Consider the following 24295-nt stretch of genomic DNA (forward strand, 5'->3'; position numbering starts at 1 on the left):
ACCCATAGGATAGTGGTTGAAATTTTGTTTTCAAAAACATAACCCTTTTCATTTATCACACCTATACAACTATCAAAACAGCATATTTAAATAAATATTACAGGATAGTCTTTTATAATACTGTATATATAGTAGAAAACAAAGCTCTAAACAGGTTTCTATTTCTATACTCAATTTGCACAACTTTTAATAATTCATAATAAATTAATGTTTGGTGTTATTTGTAACTTTATTGTCTTATTTTTCCATATATATGTAATAGTTTTGCCAACATTGAACTACTGTCTATATAGTAGAGAGAAAAGATCCAAATATATTTCTATTTCTATGCTCAATTTGCACAAATATTTTTTCAATTAGTGTTTGATGTCATTTATTTGTAATTTTATTATCCTATTTTCCTATCTGCAATAATTTTGTCTATTAACAGTGATTAATGTGATGTAAATGAAAACTTGGTTTTTAAAATACAATTAGATTTAAAGATTTGTCATGTGAGTTATATATTTAAAAAGAATACTTAGATCTAGATTAATAGACGTCGGATGGCAGTTTTTTTTTTTTTTTTTTTTTTTTTGCTTGTTATTATAAATCAACGTTTGTTTCCTAAGGCTTTTTTTTGTATATACTTTAATAACTATATTTTTGTTGTTGCATGGCATTCACCCTAAGTGGGTTGAACTGGCTCCCTCCAAAGAAGGAAGTGTCAAATGAATATTAAATCCACAAAGCGGTCCCCAGTCGCTTGTGATGTTTGCCGCATTTTCAGGTCAGGAAACCAGTATCTTCAGACAGTCTGATCTGATAGCATCAGATGCCCTAACAGTTATTACCATTCTGGAAAGGGATTGCCTTGATGTTGGTTTTTTAATGGTATATCAACCATTTTCGGGTTATTTAATGCCGAATTCAGTAATTTTTGGAAAAAAGATTTTATGCTTCCAGTTGTTTATATCTTAAAATAGTTTTGTAGAAGAAAAATGTTGTTTTTGACTTTGCAGTGCATGATTGAGTTTTTCAAAGAGAGAGAAAAAAAAACAATATGAATGTTTGGTATATTTTTGATTAGGAAGCCAGTATCTTCAGATAGCCTGATTTGGTAGCAGTAGATGCTCTAACAGGTATTATCATTCTGGACCAAAGTGGACCTGTAAGCAATCGTAACTAAGGGGCAACTCTACATTCTCCACAGCCCCCAAATGGGGCCTCACCATTGGCTGTCTTTCAGCTATGGGTTAAATGATATTATTATTTGTGGTGATATTCTCTTTTAGTTTATACTAGCAGGGGTGCCCGGCGTTTCTCGGGTGTTTGGAGGTGTATGCTGTGCAAAAAAAGCAAAAAAAACAAAAAAAATGGTTAATTTTTTAAAACTTTGACCCCTATTATGACCCCTTAAAATTTATAGTTTCGGGCTCAAATCACTTTATTAAGTTAGATCCAGGTTCAAGGAACCTATATCTAAAATTTCAAGTGTCTAGACCCAAAATTGTCGGAGGAGTTTGGTAGAGTTGTTAAAGGTCAAATCGTTGAAATTTGACCCCTTAACAGCCAAATTTCTGGCTGACACCCGTCACATCGATTTTCCCAAATCTCAGTACCCGGTATTTCAAATTTCGAGTCTATAGACTAAAAATTGACAGAGTTATTGCGTAGGGAAATGTACACAGACAGACAGACACACAGACAGACAGACAGACAGACAGACACGTTCACTTTTATAGATATATAGATTATAGATTATTCCAATTTTTTTATTCTTTTCATTTCTTTATTACCTTTGACTGTTAGTAAATAGAGGAAGAGTCGTTAGCTTACAAAGATCTTCCTAAGGCCATGGATGATAGAGACCTGTGGAAAGAGTCGATTTGGTCCAGGCAACCCGTCTGATACAATGAAAGAGGGTGACAGAAGCCAGAACAATAGATATTGTAAAAAAAAAAAATTTTCTTTTCTCACTCCTACCCTCCTTCTCCCTCTCTCTTTCTTTTCCTCTTTTTTTACCACCTCATCCCCTTCATTTCTCATAACCAATTATTTTCTCTTTTAAACAGATGAACTTCGCAAAATGTTCACCGAGGCTGGATTGCAGGAGGAACAAAACATCATCGACCGTCGATTGCAGGTGAACCGAAGCAGACAATTAAAAATGTACCGCGTTTGGATCCAATGTAAATATCGTAAACCAATACAAGAAAGTTAATTGATTATTTTATTAGTTTTAACAAAAAAAAAAAAATAATAAAGATTTTAAAAAAGTTTTTAAAAAAAATTAAATTTAGAAAATAATAAAAATCATCAAATCTGAGAATCTTTTTTTTTTCTTCTTCTACATTTTTTTCATTTGTCCATCAGCTCGACTATACGAGCTGTCTTCAATAAGTTTCCAGACTTTTTTTGTGCAAGCATTTAAAATTGTCGTAGACTCTTGAAAATTGAGTATCTTATCGCTATATATGTTATGAGATGACTGACCAATTTTTATGATTTCAGGTTCAAATGAATAGCTACAGCAGGAATTGGAATTCATTCTACTAAAGCATTATTGTCACAGCTGGTGAATTTCAAAAATGCAATCTGGATATGAGGACACTTCAGAAGAACGATATGCAATAAAATTCTGTTTTAAACTTGAAAAAAATGTCACAGACACATATGGAATGCTTCAGACTGCTTTTGGACCATCTTGCATGAATTGAGCATCAGCTTTTGAGGTGTATAAGAGATTCAAGAAAGGTAGAGAGTCTGTGAGGGATGATGAGAGGTGTGGAAGGAGTAAGGAAGTCAGAAAACCAGAGTTGATTGGCCAAATAAAGAATTTCATGGTAAGAACTGTCATGTGTCTATAGAGACAATAAATGCGCAGTTTGATGTCAGTGTGGGAACTGTACACACAATTATTCGTGAGGAACTGAAGATGCGGAAGATTTGTGCAAAGTTTGTCCCCAGGGTGCTCATGAGAAGACTCATCCTTGTCGCAGACTATTTGACCAAGATAGGCATCAAAACAGTTCCTCATCCTCCCTATAGTCCAGACCTTGCTCCCTGTGACTTTTGGTTATTTCCTAAACTCAAGGAAAACTTAGAAGCTCTTGTTATGAGACAATTGAGGAGATGAAAGAGGCTGTGACGAGGGTCATTGTTACACTCACACAAGAGGACTTTCATTGGGCCTTCCAGAAGTTGTTGGAATGATACAACAAGTGCATCGCAGCCAGAGGAGATTACTTCGAAGGGGACTAGTTTCATGTGTGTACTATCAATAAAAGTACCCATACGAAATTAGTCTGGAAATTTATTGAAGGCACCTCGTATATAGATATTTCGGAACCACACCAGAAAAAAAAAAAACACTCAAGATAATCAATTCTGGAAAAACTGAAGGAACCTAGTATCTGTAGAACGATTACATTTTTTTTGTTTTTATTCGTGAATAAATTGCATTTTAGGTGGTCCAATCCAAATCAGAGATATTTCCCATATCTTGAATGATTTAACACTTGCAAACATGCAACTCAATAAACATGCATTTGCCCAGTGCATGTATACAATAATAGAGTAAAAAATTGTTTCATTGTTTCCGGGGGGGGGGGGATGCTTAAGCTAATCTTTAAATATAAAAAAAAACTATTGTCTAAGAGTCCCGTATCTAGGGAGTCCTATATATATATTTTTTTTTTAAGTGGATAAATTGTATTCTGGGTGGTCCACTCCAAATCAGAGATATCTCCCTTATTTTGGATGATTTTTTTTACTCTCAGTTTAATATTTCTCAATTTACAGGAAGTCTGCCATCCGTATGCATCACAACTGCACAATCCAATAAACATGCAACTGCCAAGTATATATTTGTAAGAAACATTTCAAGAAAATTCCACAAATTCCTCCATACGAGCTATCAAGCGATAGAAGTGAAGTAAAGATGGGTATTAACCCTTTATGACCGTCGAGTTGAATTCGTTCAGTCGTAAATAAATGAATATAACAGCATAAATAAAGTGGGAATTGATTCAAACACGCCTTGTACGTATTAGTTCAGTATCTGGGTAGATGCCAGATACGTCCAGATTGCAACAGTCCATTGCTTATATTCAGTATGCCACCATCTGTCTTGGAGTGGAGAATTTTGTTTGTTCTTTTTCTAAGCACTATGGATAATAATCAATGTAAGTTTATGAAATGCAAAAATTCTCAGTGGTAGTTTAACTATTGAACTTCATAATTTTTCCAGTTTGAAGACAGAGTATCATTTACCTTTAAGCAAACTAACATTAATATTTTTTAATCATCTATAGGATGTCCCAAAAGAAGCTGATGGATTTAAAATTTTATTAAATTACTCAACATTTAAGTTATGTTTACCAATGTTCATATGTAGGTAGATGAGCCTCTCCGTGATTTTTTGAGATATAGTAAGATATTATAGTCTACTTATTCTAATTTTATTTACACAACTTAATCTAGGGTATGTTTTTCACAAGGTCTAATTTTAGTTATGAAAAATGGTGTTGCTCAAATGTCCACCATTTTCATTTTCACACTCTTGTGCGTTCTGCAGGGAATTGTCCATTGTCATTGGCTGAAGCTCTTGCACCAATTGAATTTTATATGGAAATTTGCCCTCTTCATGAATCATTCTGTGAAGAGATGATCGAGGAAACCCCAATTTGACTTTATCTCCTTCTTACTGATGTGGATGGATCCTCGGCCACATTCTCTGCTAATCTCTGACGATTCTCATCACTTCTTGCCGTACCAGATTTAGGGAGGTCACATACAGACCTTTGCTCATGAAATCGAGTCACCATAGCTTTTATTGCATTGGAGTAGGGGAATTTCTTGTGTTGAAGTTTCGTCAAAATTCTCTTTCAGTTTCTGATATTGACTCATTCAACCGAAAATACGAATCTACGATAAATATCCACTCCTCGGTAGTGTGATGACTCATGATGACCTTGGAAGGGTTACTCTAGATGATCTGAAAAAATACAAGAAAAATATAAAAAAAATTAAAGTTATTAATTTTATTTATTTATTTATTTTTTTTTTTAACCATCAGCTTCTTTTGGGACATTCTGTACATCATAATTCAAGTCATAAAGGGTTAACTATTTTAATAAAAGTGTTTAGATATTAGTTTGGATATTAGAGTAGGTATTCACTTTAGTATGTAAATTTAGCATAAAATGAACACCCAGTTCTTAACCCACAGCATAGGACCAAACAAATAAACATATTTTTTTGCATTTCAAAACTGGAGAGCATCTTGGAATATCAAAAATGTGGTTACCCACTTCTGTCTTAACACTTTCTGGTCAGGAAGTAGGTGAGCATTTTACGTTATATTTGTGTAGTAAATAAAGTAAAACTCTGTCTTTTAAATTTAAAATATTTTTTTAAATTCTTCAATTTTATTCAGTAAAATAAAATAAAAGTGCTTGAGGATGACCCAAAGGCTCTTTTTTAGTTAACTAATTTTTTTAATTAACATGTAGGGGAGGGCAGCACTCATTTCCCAGGATTACTCAACTTACCCTTGATCTGCAACTCATATTGCAGAGTGTTTGACAATGAGATATCAAATATCACTTTTTGAGTCTTCTGCATGACTACTGAGGATTAAACTCTGATCTTGATTTCTTTGTGATAAGTCTTTTTAGAGTGATCTCCCTTGCTTCATCGATAACAAAGATGGTGATTTGTACTAATCGACATGACTGGATTTATGTAACGAGTAAACTAACATTGAGGATTGGACATGAAGCGAAAGATCTGGAGTACAACGTGTAGAAGAAACTTGACCCGCAAATCAATTCCAATCAAAGTTACTGCACTCCTAGCTCTCCATCATCGTCAAAAGAAAGCGAAAGACTATTTAACCACGTTGCAACTACTATCACATATTTGCAGTAGAAATGCTGTCAAAATTTCGACCATGACCAGACTTTTCAAAGTCAAGGTCCACATAAGATGTGAGACTTCGTTGGTTACACTATGGGCCAAGTAATGAGTCTATGATAAACAGAACCAAACTTATCGGCAAAAGCTGACTTTCAACTTCTGCTTGACTTTAAAATTAAAATTGGTCTAAATAAGACCATAACTAATATTTTGATCAAGTTTGTTAACAATTGGTTAAATGATGTAGACACTTGCCTTTATCATGGTCTTCATAAAGAGAAGGCCGTTCCATTAAGTCTTCTTTCCTGCTGACGTCACAGTGGTTGTTGCTAATTATTGTTTGCTTTTTTTCTTAAATTCATAATTGCAGTATTTGATTCTGCTTAAAAAGTTAAAAGAATATAACGAACAATGTTTTCTATACAACAAATTGTATGATATTGTCATTTGAAAAAAAACTTATAATCTTTGTTGCTTGACGTTTCTGATTTTTTCAGAAGAAGATTGATTATTCATATTTGGATTCATCAGACCATTATTCTCATCTTGAGTGTGATTTTCACGTTTCGGTCAATGTAATCTCCAACCTTCTTCAGGTGTATCTTGTCAAACTTCCCGGGAGTAGCATGCTCATGTTCAGTCAGCAATGACTGGATAGAGGTCCTAAATAATTTGCAATTGTATTTTTCAGTTGGTCACACTGAGAATTGAACCTTCAACCTTCAGGAGAATGACACTTTTACAACTGATTTTTCCAAGTACTCTAATCACTGTGCCACAAGTCCTTGCGTCTGTTGCTTGACATTGCATGTTTTTATTTCGAAGTGATGGGCATTGATCCAAATTCTGGTTCTGTGTGATTGATGGTATCGCATAAAACTAATATCTAAAACGTGTCGTCAGGCAGACAGTTGTAAGCAAATCAGATAATCTTGGTCAACGTGGGTGTGGAACCTCGACAGATAAACAGGACATGAGGCGTCCGATTTGCATTTTACTTCAGGGTGTGCCTTGTTGTGACTCAAAGCCTGTAACCTGATGCTACAGCAGCCAAGGATGCAACTTCTCTTTTTTTTAATCTGAAAAAAAAAACAGATTTTTTTTTTTTTTTAAATTTTATTTAGGTGTCACCACTTATCAAAGCCCAAAGGCCACTCGAGGATAAAGGATTAATAAGTGTAAGGTGGTAGTGTAGTAATCGTTAATGGTGTAAATTGGGTAGAATTCGATTATTTTTGGGGACAGCTCAACAAGAATTTGTTTACATTTGATTTGAAGGCTACTATGTTGTATTCAATCGGGAAGCAGGCCAGTGGAACAGTCTTCCTTAGGCGGGCAGTTCTGAGAAGAAAACTTTGTTCATGGAATCTGCGTTTAAATTTAGGCACAGAAAAAAACAAGTGGGGTAAATCGTTTATAGTGGTTGCAGCTAGTTGAGTCTTTTTGTGAACATTTGGCAAGAGGGGACATTCGATTAGAGTTCAGTCGAGCACTTAAATTTAAAGTAAATAACGATACAGCAGAGATAGGCTCGTAACGTCTCTTCTGTGGGAAAGAGGTTGCAAGGAAGAGAAAGAGGCATCACTAGGTTTTGAAGCCGGTTTTGAACTCTATCAAAGTTAGATCATTGGCAACGAGAAACCTGCTGGAGCAGTAGAGTGATCCAACCATTTTTCCAGCAATCTTGGCAACAGATTTGATGTATGTGTTCCATTTCAGATCAGGAGTGAAGGTCAGTCCCAGAAGCTTGTCAAAACATGGAGCTTCTCCAAGACATGAGCCATTTATTTCAATTGGGGTGTGATAGTGGTCAGAGTGTTTATGGTGAAAGGAGAGAAGCTTGGTTTTCGATGCATTAAAATTAACCAGATTTCCATTTAAAGCACTAGAGCCTTCCATTGATGTGAATTTTCTGCTTTTTGATTGAAGAAAATGCTGATTTTTGCAAAATCACTAAGATCTTATTTCCTTATTTTTTTTTTGTCACTATTTGGTTGGATTTTATTTCTCTTTCTGTCTTTATCTGTAACAGAGCATGAATAATCGCATGTGAAAATATCAGCAGCAGCAGCAGCAGGATAGATGAAAAGTGAAGGTATTAGCAGCAGCAGCAGCCGTTTGTGCCTTATGCAAATTAGCAATTGTGCACGGATTTGCATCAGAAGAAAAAGAAAAAAAGGATGGCACATGGTCAAAAAAAATAGTTTAGCCAAGCAAGATGGACGTGTGGCTCCTATGATGGTGGGAACAGACTTTTTAAACTGGTATCGAGATGGCGGGGTTTTGTTTATCTCATGGCAGACAAAATGAACAATAAAAATAAAAGAAAAACAAGTAGACATTGTTTGGAGAGTAAATTTGCTAAAACAGAAAAAAAAAACAGAGTCGGATTTATTTATTTTTGTTTGTTTGTTTTTTTGCGACGGTACTGGATGGTGTGAGGGTTCGAGAGAGATTTGAACTGTAACAAACACGGTTTGAGTGTAACGACCCTGTTAGATATTTTTCCTCTCTTTTCGTCTCTTTCTTTTTAGACTTGTCTTGCCTTCCTTTTCCCCTCTTATGAAAGATCTCTCTGAAAAATGAAAATGTTAATGTAAGGAAGAGATAACCCTTTTCGGGTTATTTAATGCCGAATCCAGTTATTTTGTAGAAGGTTTTTATTCTTCAAGCTCTTTCATATCTTCAATCGCTCGTTTGTAGTGTTTGGTTTGGTTGTTTTATGGTGGATTTTATCGTTTTTGTTCCCTGCCCTGCAGAACATGAATGAGTTTTGCAATGGGAGAAGGAAAAGGGTTACCGTATTAATGTTTGGTCCATTTTAAGTTAAAAAAAAAAAAACAGTCAGGAATTGGGGGAGATAGAAAGAGAAAGGGTAAATGGGAAGAAGGAAGGGGGGAAAGGGTGGGTTGTTGTTTTGGGGTTCGATTTTGCAGAACATAATTAAGTTTTGCAAAAGGAAGTAGAAAAACAAAAAGCATCAATGTTAGGTGCATTTCGTCTCAGAAAGCCAATATTTTTAGACAGCCTGATCTGGTAACACCAGGAGATAAAAATGGACTTTAGAGAAAGAGGGATGAATAAAGACCTGGGTAGAGAAGTCAGTTTCTTAAAGCTGTTTGATAAATACCAGAATTTAAGACGAACATTAAACTGACGATGATGACGGTGGTGATGATGATGATGATGATGAGGATGATGATGATGTCATGTTGGCTAAAACTTCAGAAGATTTATGAAAGGGGTAGAGAGCTTAGATGACTTTTGGATACTTTATGCAGAATACAGAATGTGCTATTTCTTAGATAGGATTTTCAAGTTAAATTCAATTTTAATGGTATCTTTTGTCTATTAAATTGTTAGGTGAAAGTACAGAATAGTTATTAAACCCCGCTTTATTGGAAATTAGTCAGGTTTTTAATACTGTGAAAACTATAACAGTTTTGTTGCTTGAACCATACATGAAGAGTAGCCTCCCTTGTCTGGGTTTGGCTGAGGTGTCATTTAAGCTGTTGAGTAACTGAGAGTTATCTTCCCTTTGTTTGTTTATATAAACGAGTGATTACGTGTAATCATTCTCTTTGTTCTCATCATGTAAATAAAGTCAGACGTGTCTCTTCGTGTCTGTGTTTGTAAAACTAAAATCATGTTACGTGTTAATTAATTTATGTTTATGTCAACCACTGATATGACTTCCAATATGAATTTTATTTGAAACAAACAAGGTATGTTTTTATTTATTTCGTAATAAACTATCAAAGGGCAATAATTAACTAAATAATTAACAAGCAGTTAAGATCTCTGACATTTCGAAACAAAACAAAAGCAACAATATGTTTATTATATTTTTAAAAAGGTTGTGACTGATGAACCAACAAGATGTAGATTGAATCAAGGCAAAATGTGGGAAAATGTAAAACAAAGTAAAAATTTGTTAATTATATGTATATAAAACGAGTGACTTCGTTCTTAACACGTAAATAAATAGAGACGGATCTCTCTGTGTTTGTGTGTGTAAAACTAAAACATGTTACTTGTTAGTGGAATGCAGAGGTAGATCAGATATGAATGTACGGAAGCTATCCCAGTCAGCCATGGACTATCGGTATATAGTACGTCTGGGGGCTTATTACATTTCATTTTTATCTTGACTGATACGACGGAGTGGTCGGAGGATCCTAGAGTAGAAAGAACGGAACATGAACATAGCTCAGGGGAAGTGGAGAGAAAAAGGTCTAGAAGGCTTGCATACTGACCTGTAGTATCGGGCACACGGGTGGGCTCGCGAACAATCTGAGTGAGGTCATAAGCAATGGCAAAATCATGACAGAACCTCCCCTCATTGTCTGTCTTATTTGAGTGGGTCAGCCATTCCATGTTATGGACGTTGAAGTCACCACAGATGTGAATGTTAGCCGAGGGATGTGCAGACAGGATGTGGTCTATTTTCTCAGATATACTCTTAAAGATAGTAACTCCGCTGTTATGGGGCCAATAGAGGGCAAATATAAATGCAGTGGTGTAAGCAAGTGTAAGCAAGTGCAACCCGGAAGCACATATAAGGTAAATTAGGATCTTCTCTAGAGATATCCCTGCCACATAGTGATTTATCCTTTTGTCAACCATCAATATGACTTCCAATATGAAGTTTATTTGAAACTAAGAAGGTATGTTTTTTATTTATTTCATAATTAACCATGAAGGGTTAATAATTAACTAATGAATTAACCTACACGCCTCTCACCATGTTAAGAATGGGCTTTTCAATAATAACATTACTTTAGCATGGTTCATATTCTGTATAAATATCGACTGTGGTTTCACCGAAAAATAACTTGCTGCCTCTTTCCCCAATATGTGTACTTGTTGTTTTTTTGTTAATTTTGAATTTCTTTGTTGAAACTGATTGCGATTGTTTAGGACAAATGAAATTCCCAACCCAGGTTGAGAATTTCATTTTGATTCCAACTTGTTTCTAATTACTTGTCTCCTCACGGGGGGGGGGGGGCAGAGTTAGACACAATGTCAGCTTTTAATGGGAGGGAAAATTCAGCTCCTCAAAAAGGAGCACTGTGGATAGGAACAAAAATAAAAAATTGTCTCAGTCATGAAGGATTTCTCCTCCACTGATCAAGGACAGAAAAGGTGAAGTGTAGCATCAGAACAGATACTACACTTTGTTCCTAGCCAAATGGCCAAGTAAAATCAGTTGATTCCAACCTGTTTCCCCAATGACTACTCATGTTTCTCACCAGCATTGGTTAACATCCAAAGTTTAATCTGATGAAAATATCTTGGAGAGGTCTGATACTTCTAAAAGTCATACATCTTTTTTTTTTTATATGTAATTCATAGAGCTATGACAACAGCATATTCTTTTCAGTGTTTTGACTCTCGAGTATACATCCGACACAGTTAGACACAGCTAATCAACGGAGAACCACATTACTCTGTATAAAAGCATATAAGATATCAACAGATACACACCCGAGAGTCAAAACAATGAAAAGAATATGCTGTTGTCCTAGCCCTAGTAATTCACATTGACAATAGTGTAGCAATGCATTTGGTCATCTATAATATAAATCTCACCTGTCTGTTTAAATGTATGTATGTTTGTATGTCTGCTAAAACTTTTGACACAGGCGATGGATTTTCATGAGATCGATATCGTTTTGAAGCTCGCCCCTTCGGATGACAAATATTGAAACATTAATTCCTTCACCCTCAACTGGGTACTTTTCTACAGGGAGGGGGTCGCTTTTTTCGCCAATATTTTCGAAAGTCATCTCCTCTTTTTGATTGACTGGCCTTAATTTAAACATTCGTCACTTCTAGTTTGGCGATGGGTGCAACAGCAAAGACGTCACGTTTTTTTTCCTTTTTTTCACTTTCTTTTCTTCCTTTGTTGTACAGGTTCGAACCTGACTGCCTACTAAAATTTTTTTTTTTTGCTCAACACACACCTCCAAACACCCAAGAAACGCTGGGCACCCAGGCTAATCTATATATATAAAAGGCAAAGGTCTGTTAGTGTGTGTCTATATTTGTATGTCTTGCTAAAACTTTCAACACACACAACCAATACTAACAAAATTGATATTGTTTGAAAGCTCAGTTTCTCGGATGACAAATACCCAAAAATTAGCTAAAAATATTAATTCTTTCACCCTTAACTGAACCGTTTTTTATGAGAAGGAGTCGGTTTTTTCGTTGATATTTTTGCAAAGTCATCATATGTCTAAGCTTAATTTGAACAGCCGCGATGTTGTATGTCATGTGGGCGCAGCGACTAAACCGTTCGTTTATTTTTCATTTTCTTTTCCTCTTAGCATTACAGGTTTACTACTATGAGTACTCGCTGCTATTTACAATTTTTTAAGGGCTTGGTTAATTTGTTTTTAAGGGGTTGATTGATTTTTTAAGGGGTTGGTTAATTTTTTTAAGGTGTTGGTTAATTTCTTTTAAGAGGTTGATTATTTTTTTAAGGGGGTGATTAATTTTTTAATAGTTGGTTAATTTTTTTAAGGGGTTGGTTAATTTTTTTAGGGGGTTAGTTAATTTTTTTTAAGGGATCGGTTGATTTATTTTTAAGGGGTTGGTTAATTGTTTTTTTAGGGGGTTGGTTAATCTTTTTTAGGGGGCTGGTTAATTTTTTTTTAGGGATCTGTTGTTCAATACCCCTACCATAAAACCTTTTCATACCCGGGCAACGCCGAGTACCTTTTCATACCCGGGCAACGCCGAGTAGCCCTGCTAGTTATATATAAATACTAGCTGTACATATCTGGCAAGGTAAAAAATGTTACACCAGTGGAGGATTTGGTCACAGATTATTTAAGATACACCAACTATCCTAAGTTGTTACGATTTTGAAATTCAAACAGAAATAAAATCTTATAGATGAAATGAAAATTTCCATTTTTAAACACAGCTGATGTCGGTTATACTAATAGTTAGGGCTATGACAACAGCATATTCTTTTCATTATTTTGACTCCCGAGTATATATCCGACATAGTTAAACACAATCAATCAACCGAGAACCACATCACTCTATATAAAAGCATTGTGATTATGCCATATATATATATATATATATATATATATATATATATATATATATATATATATATATATATATATAGGGAGATAAATTTAGTGTAAATCTAAAATATATGAATTTTCAAATGGAAGATTATGTCCATATTATGCCTAAAACCCTTTCAAAATATTCCCAAGAAACTGAAATTTGAAGAATACTAGCTCTACATGTTGCTAGATAAAAAAAAACAATGCTGGATGGAAGGTTTAGTCACAAACTATTTAAGATACACCAAATATCCTAAGTTGTTACGATTTCCATGAAAGTTGACCATTTTTTTTTATTCTTGGAAACATAGTCATCTTCATCTTTTGAAATTCAAACAGAAATAAAATCTTATAGATGAAATGAAAATTTCCATTTTTAAACACATACAAATAATTAAAAGTAAATTAACTTTATATAAAATAGAATACTTAAAACAATTGTATGACTAATTTCCATTAAAAAATTAGAATTAATTATTAAACAGGTTTTCTTGAATGCAATATGCAAATGAGATGATCTCTTGAATATTGATTCCTTTTGAATAAATAGTATGTATGTAGAAATCGTGCGGAAATAAAAGAATGTGAAATTCCGTAAATATCTTTAAAATAGTGTTCTTTTGTATATATTAAATAAATTATGAACAAACAAACAAACAAACAGAAATACGCCTTCATTATAATAGATATGTTATGACGGCTGACTATAGTTGTCCGCCCACTTGACACATAAATAGGATTTATTTCTCATCTCGTCTGTGGCTGTTGATTATAATCTCATTGGTCAGGGTGCTATAATAATATATATATTATAATAATATAATAACAATTTATATATAAAAACGACAGACAACCACAAAATTCGCGTATAAGCATGAAGAGTCCTAGAGTGGGTGAAACGCGGAATATTCAGTGTAACTTAATCACCATATATATTTTATAACTTACTATATATATATATATATATATATATATATATATATATATATATATATATATATATATATATATATGTTGCGAGCACTGTTTGGATCCGTGTTAATGTCGCAAACTGAAAAAGTATAATAATAAAATCAGGGAGTTGTAAGAGTTGAATAAAAATAGTAGTGATAGTGGTGATAAGAATCAGAAGAAGAATCAAGTGTAAAATGGAGTTGAAACAAGCAAAGATGACTGAGATAAATGGATAAATTATTTACAAAATTTATTTTTTATAAAAGATTGTAAAAGAAAAGAGAAGATACGAAAGTTTCTTTTTGGTCGAAAATCTCTCTCTTTGACTGAGAGAATGTTTTTCCATTTAATAAAAAAGACAGTTCCTAAACAGGAGGTATAAAAAGATCTATACGTGATGAAGTAGAAAAGGCCTACGACTGAGGTAATTGAATGTTTTTTTTTTTAATGTATTGAAATAATCAAGGAAAGTCTTCGACTGAATTAATTGAATGTCCTGAAAGAGACAAGTAAGAGTTCTTGGATAGAAATAACCAGTCTCTTTACGAAGAATTAAACTATAAAAGGTCCACCGCTTACTTAGCGGGGAGATAGAAAAGGGTAATAAAAAAAAGTCCATTAGGGTTGCAAGTCCGTGTCCACGTGGAGGAATTATTTGGCGGGCGTGCGCGTGTTTAACGTCCAAACGCGGACGGGTCGATGTTGATGTTTACGCCATGGTGCTCAAAGGTCGATCTCTTTTTTGGGCGAAAAATGCCCTTTTTATTCTTGTTCGACTGGCTCCAGAGCGGCTTTCAGAAACAAACATTTTTTAACATTTGTTTTCCTTGTAATCCGATTGGATGAAAAGAAAAACATTCTTATGATGTAAGATGCTTTAAGTGACGTCCGCACGAACAACTGAAATTTCATTTAAAAGCCAACGAATTTGTGTGGGTGGGCAAAGGAAAATGTACGCACAGCTGAAACGATGTTTATACATCCACGCGCGTGCCACTGGGTTTTACTGTTAAGGCAGCGCGTCATTATTTTGTTTTGAGTAGATTATATACTGCACTGTATTTTGTTACTAATTTTTAATATTTACTGTATGAAATTTTGGCTTAAGCATCACCATACGGCAATTTCACCTTACGATTCCAACTCTGGAACAGATTAATGTTGTATCCAGGGGTTCTACTATATATATATATATATATATATATATATATATATATATATATATATATATATATATATATATATATATGCCCTTATGTCAACGGACCATTAAATCTAAGGGAGATAACCAGCATAGACATAGCAAATATAAGCATGCTTTGCAAGGTATAATTTGGGACGCTAAAATAATCAGTAGAACAATGAAAATGAGTAAAAAAAAAAAAATGTTTACACGAAAAAGGAAAAATAGAAATTTGTTTTTCCTTATTTTAATTAATCAGTCAGCGTCAGGATGATAAAAACTTTTTTTTTGGGGGGGGGGGAGATTTTGAAGTATTTAAACCGTCAGTTTCTGGCTATGATTAAAGTTTAATGTAAGTTTTTTTATTTAATTTTTTTTTTTTTACTATTCTGTAGTTATTTTGCAAGGTATGATTTGAGGCGCATAATAATTAACGTACACAAAACAACGAAAATAGAAAACGTTTTTGAAGGAGATTTTGACGTATTTAAACCGAATTTAGGAAAACTCGTCCCGGGAAAACTCGTCTCGGGAAAACTCGTCTCGGGAAAACTCGTCTCCGGAAAACTCGTCTCGGGAAAACTCGTCCCCTTTCGCTTGGTAGGAAAACTGGTCCCGTATTGAATAAATATCGATTGAAAACACATTTTATGATCGTTCTAGAAGGAGATATTGCTTTTTAAAATAGACTATAGCCCCCCCCCCATAATATTTAAAAAAAAAATTTTTTATTTGTTTAATGTTTTTTTTTTTTTTTTTTTTTTTTTAAATAAAATCGATTGTCCGTTTTCTACCTAACTGGCTAAGTTCTTAGTGGTTTCACTTATTTTAAAGCGTTTATTATGTTCATACAAAGTTAATTACAATTTTTTTGGTTCTTATTTTAACGATGGTTTTTGGAGTCATAAAAACAATAATAAAAAACAAAACAAAAAAATTAAAAACTGGGAGCATTACTTTTTTGTTTTGGTTTTTTAATTATGATAGTTTTTTGTTGTTATGTTTTCGTTTTCTCTCATACCAAATGCACTCATGCGTTATTTAAAATTATAATTCTATCAATTATCCACATTTATTGTCGTCCTGTCAAATTTTGCAAAAATTAACTAAAAAATTAAAAGCGAAATATTTTTTTGGCGAGAGAGATGCCATGTGCTAACAATGTCTCGTTAACTCATTTTTAATTTTTTAAATTTTTACTTCAAAATTCTAAAATCAATCATTCAGAGAAAAAGTAATGACTAAATGAATTTATTAATAAATTTTATTGAAAACTCCGCTATCGTTTATCAAGAATCTTTTTGATTTCATTTTTTGTTGGTTGTTTTTCGGAGGGAGATATAGTTTTAACCTCCCCCCTCTCTAAATTATATTTTAAAAAAATATTAAAATTTGGGTTTGTATTACTGTACACATAGATTCGAAAAAGTAGTTAAAAAATAAATATATAACAAATAAATGTTATCAAAGGCAAGATAAGTTACTTTTCTACCAAACTGGATATAATTATCGTGTTTTTTTTTTCAATTTAACAGCTCGAAAAACATGCAGTGTTTACCGATGATGTATTGGAAAATTCAAAATGGCGGCCGACTCTCTCTTAAACACGGTAAGTTCAGGAAAAGGTGTTATAAATAATAAACTAGACAAAATACTGTTAGAAATTCGCTCAATATATATTACCGTGACATAGGTTGACATATATTCGGTGTTTAAGAGAGAGTCGGCCGCCATTTTGAATTTTCCAATACATCGGTAAACACTGCATGTTTTTCGAGCTGAATAAACATGTTAAATTGAAAAAAAAAACACGATAATTATATCCAGTTTGGTAGAAAAGTAACTTATCTTGCCTTTGATAACATTTTTTTGTTATATATTTGTTTTTTAACTACTTTTTCGAATCTATGTGTACAGTAATACAAACCCACGCTGTAAAATAAGTGAAACCACTAAGAACTTAGCCAGTTAGGTAGAAAACGGACACTTAGAAAATCGATTTTATTTAAAAAAAAAAAAAAAAAAACATTAAACAAGTAAAAATATTTTTTTTTTAAATATTATGGGGGGGGGGGCTATAGTCTATTTAAAAAAAAACAATATCTCCTTCAAGAACGATCATAAAATGTGTTTTCAATCGATATTTATTCAATAAGGGACCAGTTTTCCTACCTAGCGAAAGGGGACGAGTTTTCCCAAGACGAGTTTTCCGGAGACGAGTTTTCCGGAGACGAGTTTTCCCGAGACGAGTTTTCCCGGGACGAGTTTTCCGGGCACCATTTAAACCATCGATGTAATTTTTTTTTAACGAAAATAAAAAATTAAAAAATAAATTTGTTTTTCCTTAATCAGTCATTTCTGTCTATGATTAAAATTTATTTTATTTTATTTTATTTTTACTATTATGTACAAATGTATTAAAAACAAAAGAGGAAAAAATTACAACGTTCAAAGATTCTGCACAAGATAAAATGTTCGGTTTGTTTGTTTGTTTGTTTGTTTTTTTTCTCTCTCTTAAATGAGGGAAACATTTTTCTTCGGCTAATTGGACAACAACTTGATTAATTAACAAGTTTATTTAATTTCTGTTGATTAATTAACATTGTTTCATTGGAACAGGTTGTTTACTTTTGTTTGGTGTAAGTTTATTTTGTTACTTAACATTGTTATATTTTTAAGTTCGTTGATTAACTTCACTAACTTGTTTCCTTTGCGTAAACTGCTTTAGCAATTTCCGGAACTCGGCTACAGTAATCGTGCATTCGTGCAATCAATTTTTTTTCCATTTAACATTCTTTCAATGTTCTACTGATTATTTCAGCGTCCCAAATTATATCTTGCAAAATATGCTTATTTTTGCTGGTTATCTCCCTTAGATTTAATGATCCGTCGACATAAGCGCCTATATATATATATATATATATATATATATATATATATATATATATATATATACTAGACTATCCGTGACCCGTTGGGTCAGTATGTTATATTAGCTATGGAGTTCATATATGAGCGTGACACTTGTGACGTAAAGAAAATAGTTTTTTTTTTTTTTGACATAACAGAAACATTTCTATGAAAGTATATTAAAATGAAAAATTACGGACGGATCACTCAAACATGAAAAAAATCCTCCCTATTCGTGTAAGGTTACCTATTTTTCCAAATAATCTCTCAAAAATCGAAAATTAAACATGATTTTCCTACGAATCGAACACCGACGAAAGTCATTTAGCAGCAAAAACCACATGAACCTACCGATGAGAAATATAAGAATGAGAAACCCATATTGGAATCCTTCAACCAAGTTATAGAAACTTAAAATCTAAAAAAAAAATAATTAATAAAACCTGAAGCACAAAAATAAAACCTAAATAAATAAAATAAAATTAAATTAATATTGAAACAGATTAATAAATGTGTCAACAAATTCACCGTTCTCACACAACTATTTTATATCTAGAAATGTAAACAAAAAATAAAAAAAGAAGGAAGGAAGGAAAAGGGACGGATAGAGAGTAGTAGTAGTAGTAGTAGTAGTAGTAGTAGTCTTGGCTTTACTACAATTGTTCTTATGTTTGTCAATGGGTTAAAGTTGTTTAGTTGTAAGAAAATAGCGACAGTCTAGTTGTAAGAAAGAATAGTTGCAAAACACCCCCCACTTTTCCCATCTTGAATAATAATTTCGAAATAATAAGGTCAGTGCGCAGGTCAAAATTTGCAAAAGAAGCGATTTGTGTTTATTTGTTTACGTTGTTATGGGTTAATGTTTATGCGCGCATGCGCAACCGGATGTTGTAAACCGGAAAGTGGGTTACATCACTCGTTACAATGTCATTTGAGTTTTATAATTATATAGATATACATATATATTCAGGGTGCGGCAGAAATATCTCCCACATTTTGACATGCGATCTTTCCAGTCACGCTTGTGCAGTTTATGAGCAATCATTAATTTGTATCGATGGAACTGCATATCAGTGTGTAGAATTCTTCTGGCTGTTCAATAAGACAATCCCAATGTCAAAGCATGTTTGCAAGTTGAACGTGTAGGAGACTGAGTAAAAGAAAGTCTCACAGCTCGGATACTCTCTGGCATTTGAGCGCTTTGAGGCCTTCCAGGTGGCTTTCTTTAAAGTGCCAAATCTATAGCTCTGAAATTTTCAACCTATAGCTGTATTGATTTTCTATATTGAACAGCATCATACCATCCTAACTTGTAATGAACTCGGAAAGCTTTTTGTGTTGCAGTCACAGATTCATCATTCTTCCAAGACATTTCTACAGTAAAAGCACGATGTACGCCAGTCCAAACCATATTGCTTGATGAAGGTGCCTGAAAAAAAAAATGGCAAGTTATTAGCTAAATGCAAACATCATTGACATTTGCATAAGTTTGAAAATTTGAAATATTTCTGCCACACTCTATTTTTTTCAGTATTATATAACATAATTATATTATACTTGCAGTTCAGCCCGGCTTTGCTCGGGCCCTATATACTGTTCATAACTTCATGTACATATGTATATATATATATATATATATATATATATATATATATATATATATATATATATATATATATATTAAAAAGTTTTACTCATGTCCAGATAATCTACATCTAAAATTTGGCGAAGGAGTTTGGTAGAGTCTACAAAGGTAATCTCTTTCAAGTTTGACCTCTTGGCAACCAAGTTTTCGCCAAAAAAACTGACTAAAAAGCTTGCTGCATGTCTGAATACCCTTTATGTAAAATTTCAAATGTTTAGACCCAAAATTAGCTGAATAGTTTGCTAGAGACCGCAAAGGTTAAATCTTTTGAACTTTGACAGTTAAATTTTCGGCCAAAAACCGACGAAAAAGTTTGCCGTATGTCTGAATATACTTTATGTAAAATTTCAGATGTTTAAACCAAAGATTGGCTAAGTAATTTGGTAGAGACAGCAGAGCTCAAGTTTTTTAACTTTAACCCCAATTTTGACCCCTTAACATGTATTGTTTTGGGCTCAAATCAAATTAAAATATTTGATCCATGTCCAAGTAACCTACATTTAAAATTTCAAGTGTTTAGACCAAAAATTGGCAGAGGAGTTTGGTAGAGTTTTCAAAGATCAAATCTCTGAACTTTGACCCACTGACAGCCAAATTTCTGGCAGAAAACCGATTAAAAAGATTTTCCCAAATCTCAATACTCTTTAAGTCAAATCTCGAATCTGTAGACTGAAAATTCACTGAGCAGTTTGGTAGGGAAATGTACACACACGCGCGTGCGCGCACACACACATACACACACACACACAATTTCACTTTTATAGATATATAGATAAAATGTTATAAAGTCTGCTACAAACTAACCCTGCTGCCTCAACTGTTCTACATCTACAAACCCAAGAACTCTTATCCAATCTGGAATCGACTGAAAACATAGACATGAGAGATATGAGAATGGGGTGAAATAGAAAGAAAGGAAGGGAGGTTAAAAAGAAGGGGAGGGATGTTAAAAAGGAGAAGAGGGCGGTTAAAAAGAAGGGGAGGGATGTTAAAAAGGAGAAGAGGGCGGTTAAAAAGAAGGGGAGTGATGTTAAAAAGAAAGAAGGGATGTTAAAAAGAAGGGGAGGGGTGTTAAAAAGAAGGAGAGGGATGTTAAAAAGAAGGAGAGGGAGGTTAAAAAGAAGGGGAGGGATGTTAAAAAGGAGGAGAGGGATGTTAAAAAGGAGGGGAGGGGTGTTAAAAAGAAGAGGAGGGATGTTAAAAAGAAGGAGAGGGAGGTTAAAAAGAAGGTGAGGGTTATTAAAAAGAAGGAGAGGGATATTAAAAAGAAGGGGAGGGAGGTTAAAAAGAAGGGAAGGGATGTTAAAAACGAGGAGAGGGATGTTAAAAAGAAGGGGAGGGATGTTAATAAGAAGGGGAGGGGTGTTAAAAAAAGGGGAGGTAGGTTAAAAAGAAGGGGAGGTAGGTTAAAAAGAAGGGGAGGTAGGTTAAAAAGGAGGAGAGGGATGTTAAAAAGAAGGGGAGGGGTGTTAAAAAGAAGGGGAGGGAGGTTAAAAAGAAGGGGAGGTAGGTTAAAAAGGAGGAGAGGGATGTTAAAAAGAAGGGGAGGGTGTTAAAAAGAAGGGAGGGAGGTTAAAAAGAAGGGGAGGGTGTTAAAAAGAAGGGGAGGGGTGTTAAAAAGAAGGGGAGGGGTGTTAAAAAGAAGGGGAGGGTGTTAAAAAGAAGGGAGGGGTGTTAAAAAGAAGGGGAGGGGTGTTAAAAAGAAGGGGAGGGTGTTAAAAAGAAGGGGAGGGGTGTTAAAAAGAAGGGGAGGGTGTTAAAAAGAAGGGAGGGGTGTTAAAAAGAAGGGGAGGGGTGTTAAAAAGTTTTAGGATTATGTTTCTTTGCATCAGTTTTTCTAAAAAAAAAAGTCTTTCCTATTGTTTGCTTGGTTTGAACAGATTTGTTGAAGGTTGTTGCAGGTGTTTGAGGTTATGCATTATTGTAAGTGGTGGTTGACATTTCGCATGTAAGAGTGGTTTAGTAAATAGGAATAGTATAAGAGAAACAAGGAAATCATAGATTGTTGGATATAATCAAGGAGGATGAGGGAGGGGCGACAATCAAGATATACCAAAAGTTCTCATTGGTTGAGTAAGATCACATGAAGATAGAGAGAGGGTACCTTTGAAATAGAAGTTTTGATGGTAATAAAAGTGTGATAAATGAAAGAAAGATCGCATATATTCATTTACACACACACACACACACACAAACATACGCATGTTCTTTTTAGTTAATAAAGAAAATAGTTCCTATTTAACATAGGTTATAGAGTGGCCGAGCAGAAACAGTAAATTATCTGTCCATCTATTTGTTTATCTAATCCATCTATCTATCTATCTATCTATCTATATATATATATATATATATATGTAGAGAGAGAGAGAGAGAGAGAGAGAGATATGTAAGAGCAAATAGTTAATAAAACATGCTAAAACACTTTGAAAAAGTGTTAAAAACATATTTAATTTGAAAAGGAAACACTAAATAAGTGGATAGCCCTTAATCCGCTGAGTTTCGAAGAAATACTTTTCGTCTCATCAGAGGGTAGGATTTAGGATTTTATATATAGATGTTTATATATATATATATATATATATATATATATATATATATATATATATATATATATATATATATATATACCTATCTATCTATCTGTCTATATAATTATTTATCTATCTAATGATGAGTGGATAAGAGATTTGAAGCCATGTTTTGGACGGGTTGTCAAAGGCATATCAAAAACATGTGAACTGATCAAGTTTGCATCGGAAAGTATCCCAACGGAGACTGGCAGTGATGTGTCACATGTTACGTATTCTGGTTTGCTCAAGCATCGTTCAGTTGGATCAAAGTTGTCGAAGAGACAGGATAGGTTAAACAAGCCTTCCCATGAAGGAGCGACAGACTCAAAATGGAGACAGAGAAACAGCAAGCCAAAAGTCGTCATTCACTCCAGTTCTGCTGTGACCAAATGCCTGGGAGTGAAGAAAAATATATATAAAATCTCACATATGTATATATACCTATCTATCTATCTATCTATCTATCAGTCTATATAATTATTTATCTATCTAATGCTGAGAGAACAAGAGATTTAAAGCCTGTTTTTGATAGGTTGTCAAAACATGTCAAACTGTGAACTGGTCAAGTTTGCACCGGAAAATATCTGAATAGAAACTGGAAGTGACGTGCCGCATGTCACATGTTCCGGTTTGCTCAAGCATCATTGAGTTGGATCAAAGTCGTCGAAGAGACAGAATGGGTTAAACAAGTGTTCCTACAAGGGAGCGACAGGCTCAAAATGGAGACAGAGAAGCAATAAGCCAAAGGTCGTCATTCACTCCAGTTCTGCTGTGAGGAAATGCCTGGTTGAGTAAGATCACGTGATGTTACATACAGTCGTATATAGACATCGACCCCCTATGCAACATATGTTTAATTGGTGCCATTCGATTTAAGGCAACATAACATATGTACAAACAGAAAAATGGGTGAATGTTATGCTCCCTGTCTGAAGGCCAAAACAGAACTGTGTTGGTTTGCTATATATGTGCACACATCAAAAGCTCCTCCTTCAAACTCGTTGGCTTAAGATTCACAGGCAGGCAGTTCTAGGAAATAAGCTGTGTTTATGGAATCCATGTCTATCTAAAATCTCAGATTGTCTTAGGTCCTGTCTTGTAGTGCTCCTTTTAACAAATTCCAGCTCCCCCAAAGACAAACCTCCCAGAAGAAACAAACAGCAGAAACAGGTATGTCGTTATGTCATGCTATGTGTTGTTATATGTAATTATGTCGACACACACGCATCAACACCACTAGATGAGACGAATAACAGGCCGTAAGATAGACATTTTTTTTTTAAATTAAATTTCACTTCCAACAAGGCACACTGTCACTTTGAAGTAGGGGGCTACTATCGGGTGACATAATTTGCAGGGGCATTATGAAGTGAGTTGAGTAGCAAGATATTTGTTCGCATTACACTTGAACAGTAGTTGGGAAAGCAGAATCCCGGAAGGAAGTTCCAAAGACTTGCAGTTCTGGGGAAGAAACTATTGGAGTAAAAGGCTTTTTTACACCTAGGGATCTCTACTGTGAAGGGGTGGGACTTAGTTGCTCGTCGGGTTTGTCGGGGAACAGTCCATTATACAACATACAGACAAACATATGGTCTGTTTGTGATAAGAAACAACAAACATTTAGACGTACCATGTATATGCATTCAACACACCACGATTTAACTATATACACAAGTACGTTTATTTAGTACTAATATACATATAGTCGTATATAGACATCGACCCCCCCCCCCATACAACAAATATTTAATTGGTGCCGTTCAATTTAAGGCAATACAACAATGTACAAACAGAAAAAAAGATAAATGTTATGCTCCCTGTCTTTAATATATATATATATATATATATATATATATATAGTCATCCACCATACAGTACTGTTTTGTTGTTTCACAGCTCATCAGTGTGGCTAGACAAGCAACTATCTTAAGCCAGGATCGAAACCCGATCGCCCAAACGACAGTCGGAACTTCTAACCATTGCGCTATATGGCTGTTGCTATGCGGGTAGTGAATTAACAATGTTTTGACATTGTCCAAAT

At 34.1% G+C, this 24295-nt stretch overlaps 1 protein-coding gene and 1 long non-coding RNA gene across 3 annotated transcripts in view; one reads left to right on the plus strand and one right to left on the minus strand.

Moving 5' to 3' along the window:
- Positions 1-2311, plus strand: part of LOC145263849 (tRNA N(3)-cytidine methyltransferase METTL2-like) — a 43896-nt gene extending 41585 nt beyond the window's left edge. For both annotated transcript variants that reach the window (XM_080120930.1, XM_080120929.1), the window contains one exon: positions 2055-2311. In XM_080120930.1, coding sequence (XP_079977056.1) covers positions 2055-2203 — 149 coding nt within the window. In that variant the 3' untranslated portion in view covers positions 2204-2311. The remainder of the gene's footprint in view (positions 1-2054) is intronic.
- Positions 2312-18849: 16538 nt separating this feature from the next.
- Positions 18850-24295, minus strand: part of LOC145263854 (uncharacterized) — a 40461-nt gene continuing 35015 nt past the window's right edge. The window contains exon 2 of the long non-coding RNA XR_013864607.1: positions 18850-19468. This is a non-coding gene — a long non-coding RNA (uncharacterized LOC145263854). The remainder of the gene's footprint in view (positions 19469-24295) is intronic.

This window comes from Euprymna scolopes, chromosome 39, assembly GCF_053919585.1.
Source record: "Euprymna scolopes isolate OS-2025 chromosome 39, ASM5391958v1, whole genome shotgun sequence".
NCBI classification, from domain to species: domain Eukaryota; kingdom Metazoa; phylum Mollusca; class Cephalopoda; order Sepiida; family Sepiolidae; genus Euprymna; species Euprymna scolopes.